A 6,000-nucleotide genomic window follows, 5' to 3' on the forward strand; every position below is an offset into this window, starting at 1 on the left:
TTCTGCAATATTATTTTACTGTTTAAAAGAACGATTAGCGAAAGAATCATTACAGGAGATATTTCCTAAATTTGGTTTCAATTGCACAACTTGGTATCGGGGTAATTTCTAAATACTAAGTTGCGAAATAAACGAGCAGAGTTACAAACACCAGGCTACTTCATCTGGGACTTTCGAGAGAGCAAGTGAAAGGTTCGAGAAACACATTTCCATCTTCATCGCTTCGCCTTTTTCCCTTTATAGTAAGAGTACGTTTAACAATCGCAAAAAATATATCTCTTAATCACCTACTTGTCAGGTTCGTTAGCTAAAACTTTGATAAATGATGATTCTCGCTTTATTATCAGACTTCTACTCGACGATACGTGCAGAATGTTAGTTATTTTTTTCAAACATCGAACTATTTACGTTCAAACTTCGTATCCGTCGGTACCATTCTTTCACACGAGAGCGCCGTTTACCGTAAAAATGGCGGCGGGGAAGAACCGAGGATTTTAAGATTCACCGAATGTCGTCAGGGGTGATCAGGCTGAAAAGCGCCGCTTTATTAAAAATTCTTGCCTATTAACTCCGCTACGACTTGCCAAGTCCGTCGAGAGCATTGAAAGGAACTCGCAAATTACATTATTAGTACCCTCGGACACGCGTCACCGTCTACATCGGCACGGACGAGCGTGGTCAATTTTATACGCCATCGATAAATGCCAACTTTTTACGTTCCACCATCATTTTTCCCACCCAAACAGATTCCTCTATATTTTATACAGTCGCGTTTACATACTAGACCAGCGATTTTTAATCTTTTTCATCTCACGACACACACACCGGTTGAAAATCAATTGTATCAGACTATCGGTAACACCTTGTGAACCTGATTCTCGATGACTATTTCTCTCAATGTTTATATCAAAGAAAAAATGCTGTTTCCGTGATTCCTATGTATGTGATCCTGTAAATTAGGTGTAAAGTGTCTTTTTAACCCTTTCATTGCTACCGACGCTTTGAAAATTTGCTCGCACCATATTTAATACTTAATTTCATCCTTTACGCACTTTCCACCTTAATTTTAAAAATTGTTTTTTGTAAAAACAAGAAAATTTCTTATTACTAGCTGTGCCACCAATTTGTTACCACGGAGTTTCTGATATGTATAGTCGGCGGAAGAAATATAACGAGGTCGTGAAATCGGTCAAGCGTCAACGTTTACACGTTCAGACATATCGACGGAAGACTCGATAGAAACTTGAAAAGATAAAGATCTGAAACTTCAATTAGAACTTCTCGAAGTATGGCTTATATTTGAATTCAATCCTAATCGAAAAACGAAAAATTCCACCTTCGATTCTGGTTTACTGCGTCAATCGATGCCGCTATTTAATGCTTTAATTTACGACCTGGCTATATTTCTTCCGCCGACTATACTTGAACAGTAGATTCTGGCTTATAACGGTACTTTTGCAGGTTTGTAATTCGATCGTTGACATTTTACGAATTTAATTATCCCAAGAATGCAAAAAGCAAAACTTAACTTCCTAATTGAATGTAACACTGCGGAATTCATCTAGCATCAAATTTCAAATAATCAAATATGAAATTTCGTGAAATTTCAAATTTTCAAGTAAGAAACATTTACAAGACTTTTGCAAAAATCCAAAAAATTCTTATTCCCATAGATAAAAATTTTGGTTTAGATTGACGATCTATTGCAATGGTCTAAAAAGAACTTACTCGATCTTTCCAAAACGGTAGCCAGTATTTTCCTTCAATTTCGATTCTACATTTCCGCGTTATCATTGGAAACTACCAAAACTGTCTCGAATCTCGAGAAACGGCCGTTCTGCGAATCCTATTCAATTTTCACAGAACGAACTCCATCACGATTATCAAACCCGAACATCGCACTATAACACGACAGCATGTACGCGTGGACAGAAAACGTCAAAGAGGAAGTACCAACATCTCCAGCCAATAAACGGGGCATACCTATTCATACTACTCGAGCTCACGCACACACGGAGTAACTCGCCGCTTCATTCACCGAACGACACCAACGATTACCGGTCAGCAAAATGAACAACTTACGTTTATCCACTATTTAATACCAGGAAGCGGAGGCATCGAGCAAATTCCTCCTTCGCAAAATTCTCAATCGATCCTCAGGTTCTACCCTAATTTCTCCAATGGAAGAAAAGAAAAAATCGGTTCTAGAATTCTTCGAAGAAATCCAATTCTCCTCCGAAAACTTCGATCTCAATCTCAAACCGATTTCCAGCAGAGACTAGTTATTCAACCGTGAATTTTCACGCTCGTAATTAACCAAACTGCTGATCGGTTAATTGAAAAAAAACACACACACACACACAGAAAGAGAATTTTCGAATAAACGTCGAAAAATCGCGCATGTTCGAGATCGAACGAACGAACGAGATACGAAATCGCGGCTATCAGACCCTTGGAGAAGTGACGATTTACCAATGGGTCCGTTCTGCGCGCCGTCGAGCGCACTACTGCCTGGCCCGATCCCCGGTGGCAACGCACCGGCTCGAAAATACACGTATTCTAATCCACCAATCGGATCTAAGAGCGTGACCGCAATGCACCGTGCCGATTTGCGGCGACCATTGATAGCCGGCGACGTACCCGATAAGGAACCGGTTCAAGCGTTTTCCGTGGAATTCCTGCGGGACGCGATTCCATCGCGGCGTTTTGCAGCCAGCGATTCATCAACCGGGAAACCGTCCCTGTCGCGACGATTAACGTCGTCTACACTTGTTACCGATGCGACAGTTAGTTTATGCCTGTCTCAACTTCTCAGCTTCATGTGATCGTTTTTAACGAGTTCACGATCGAGAATACCTCGGGAACGGTGGAGCTTCAGAGAGGACGAACACTGTGGTAGCGAGTGTTTACGATGTTTTGAAATCGGTAATTCCCTGGTTTCTAATTGAGAGATAGACGAATGGACGGTGGTATTGTGATCGTTTTGACATTGTGTATTTTTTGGTTGAAGTTTTTATTAGAAACAGTATTATGGTGTTTTAACCCTTTGTAGTGTAATGGCGGTGTTACGGCGACATGCGTGATTACTTTGGAGAAGTAACAGATTGGAATGACAGATTTCAGATTGGTTACTTCGAATTAGAGGAATTAGTAACGAATTCACAAAATTAGTAATATATGAGATGTAAGAATTAAATCAAGTATTAATGAATTTAGCGAATAATTATAAAATAAATCTTATGAAAATAATTCTTGAGTATTCTGATAAAAAAAATTAGATGCTTTTATTCGAGTGACTTTTGTTGAAACAAAGAAATAATTATATGTGCCAATTTCTTCTTCCATTAATGATTCTAATTTATAAGTTCTTTATAAGCACAGTCTTATCTAAATATACCAAAAGGGAAATAATTTATATATTAAAATGTAAAATTTGGGGTTTTTTATGTTATTGAAATAATGCAAATTAATATAAGAAATAGAAATAAATAAATTTCTTTCTCTTTTTTAAGTTTCACTGCAAAAGTATACTGAAGCTGTTGATTAGCCTCTTAGCTACTACGGCTGGACTTTCCGCGGTGCTGTTTCTCGATGCGGCACGTTTTAACGCGAAATGTGCGTAAATAATGCAGTACTGTGATTTGTGTGTGTCTGGTGATGCTTTCCGCTATAAAATTACATCGGAACAGAGGTTATAGATGAATAAATTATAATTTATTTATACGCGAAAGCCATTATAGTGGCTTTAATCTTATCAAAAGAATGCTTGGAGTACAAATCGACAACCTCGTATGTTGCACGATTTTATTGGAAAATGTAAGAATCCAATTCGAACAAGAGAAGTTAGGGAATTTTGAAAAATTATAAAACTTTTTGTGCAATTTGTAACGCAAACCTAGTTTTTGTCAGTGCTATAGCAGTTTTAGGGGATGAAATCTCCCCTTAAGAAAAATGGAGAACACAGGCTAAATTTCAGAGTTCCTTTGATCTCCCAAAAAGCAAGTTCTCCAATATTTCAACAAGAGTTCTTTCGAAAAGCTCGGTGATCTTCTATTTACATCGGAAACGAATTTATCAAAAATTTCTTCCAACATCTCTCCAAAATCAGAAGTTCAATTAACTTTGTAATAATATGTAATTTTACTTTTTTGTTTTCATAATGTACTGAAAAATTTTTCAGCAAGTAAAATAAAATATTATTTGACTGTAAATTTAAATATTAATTATGTAAGTACATTCGTACTGGAGATATTGTATACATATAACTCCAGTCTGTTCGATGTAAAAGTAAAAAGTGAAATATTAGAAGCGATTCGTGGTCGGAGACGAATTCAAGGAGTTCAGGTTTGAAATAGATTCGATTTAAGTATTTATAGTGTAGTACTAAAATAAAGGAAAAGAATTTTATGTCAAAAAAAAGTCAAAACTTTTCGAGTCGTCTTTTTTTCATTTCAAGCAACAAGCCAGATTGGAATAGATCGCCTATCTTCGCCGCGTGAAGAAATTACCAAGTTGTAAGGATATCTATCCGCTTTGTCCCAATCGCTTGAAGCAGAGATAGCACAATTCTCCAACTTTTCATGACGACGGGCGCCGCAAATCCTTGACACACATCATTATGTTGCTATTAAGGCAGAATAAGCACGAGTAGCAGATTCGAAATGGATAGATTCACCGTAAATGGTTTTCTGTTTTAGAAAGATAACCTATAAGATTGGTTTGCAACTGTTTTTTCTCTTTCTTTCTAACTGGTTTCCAATTAAAACTGTACAGTTTTCTTCTACACCTTTTTTCCTTTTCATTGAATGATTTACTCGTTCGAACTGCACAGATGAATCATCAAAAGACAAAAATTGACAAAAGATGTAGTTTATACTTTCTAGCGTTAGTCATATCTTTTGTGCAGATTTGAAGAGTCATTCTTGTTAATTTAGCTTTCCTTCTAGATAGTCGATAGCATTATTTATTTTTCTTACATGAGATAAATACCGATATCGATGATCATTCACCCTAAGAATAATGAACGAAGAGCACCTTATCGGCTCATTTAAATATAACGATGTTACAAATAAAACTGCGTAGCCGATTTCATAAAACTCCGAGAAAATTAAAGTGCTATCCGTAGCCGACGTTTGCTCGTAAAAGTGAAACGTTACGAAATTGGCTTCTAGAGACATTCCAGATGCTCTTATCCCACCATGGCCTCTGATTGATTATATACTTGTCAGAGAATAGTTATTTGAAGAATGTACGTTGTGAATGTAACTAATTAAAAAAATATTTCATAATTGAAGTATATAAGTTCACTGAAAGTTTAATATAATTTATGATAATCACAACAGATTAATCAATAATTGCATTGCTGTGCTTTTCAGTTTCAAGCTTTCATCCAATGGTCTTTTTAGTAGTGTATGAAATGTGTAGATAAAAAGCTCCTTTACACTTAATGGATAATTAAAAGGAGACGGTTACTGAAGTATCTTTTATTATAAAAAAGTAGATTAGAATTTTACATATATGCGACTTAATTAAACATAAACATAATAGCAACTGACTTGTATCGATTTGTTTTTCAATAAAATTTATGCGGCACAACAGGATAGTATTCGTGAAAGGCAACGTATAGCATTTCTTTAATACATATAAAATATCGGCAACAATACAAATAATAGTAAGTGATAGTCAATATTTTGTGCAATGTTGGCTCTCAGTATTAACTGCTGTCAAGGATTTTAAAAAAATATTCCACCTAAATAAAACGAATAAGTATACATATGTAAATTACATACAACATATGTGATATATTGCACTTATATAAAAGTAGAGTAGATTTATTTCACCTCTAAAGATCCATCTTCTGGTAAATCAGAACAATGTATAGCATTTTGTACTTTGGTTTTCCCATATTTCGCTCGAAGAGTATCTCGTCTTACTTGCCGTGCAATGTCCTTTATTAAATAATAATATAAATATCATAAAAGAAAAGAAAAGAAAAATCCT

At 35.7% G+C, this 6,000-nt stretch overlaps 1 protein-coding gene across 1 annotated transcript in view; it reads right to left on the minus strand.

Annotated features, from left to right (window-relative positions):
- Positions 1 to 5,679: 5,679 nt before the first annotated feature.
- Positions 5,680 to 6,000, minus strand: part of LOC108572433 (nucleoside diphosphate kinase 7) — a 2,065-nt gene continuing 1,744 nt past the window's right edge. Inside the window, exons 8-9 of the mRNA XM_017934672.1 lie at positions 5,841 to 5,948; positions 5,680 to 5,749 (exon numbers count right to left, since the gene is read on the minus strand). Coding sequence (XP_017790161.1) covers positions 5,714 to 5,749; positions 5,841 to 5,948 — 144 coding nt within the window. The 3' untranslated portion in view covers positions 5,680 to 5,713. The remainder of the gene's footprint in view (positions 5,750 to 5,840; positions 5,949 to 6,000) is intronic.

This window comes from Habropoda laboriosa, unplaced genomic scaffold, assembly GCF_001263275.1.
Source record: "Habropoda laboriosa isolate 0110345459 unplaced genomic scaffold, ASM126327v1 scaffold65, whole genome shotgun sequence".
Taxonomy (NCBI): Eukaryota; Metazoa; Arthropoda; class Insecta; order Hymenoptera; family Apidae; genus Habropoda; species Habropoda laboriosa.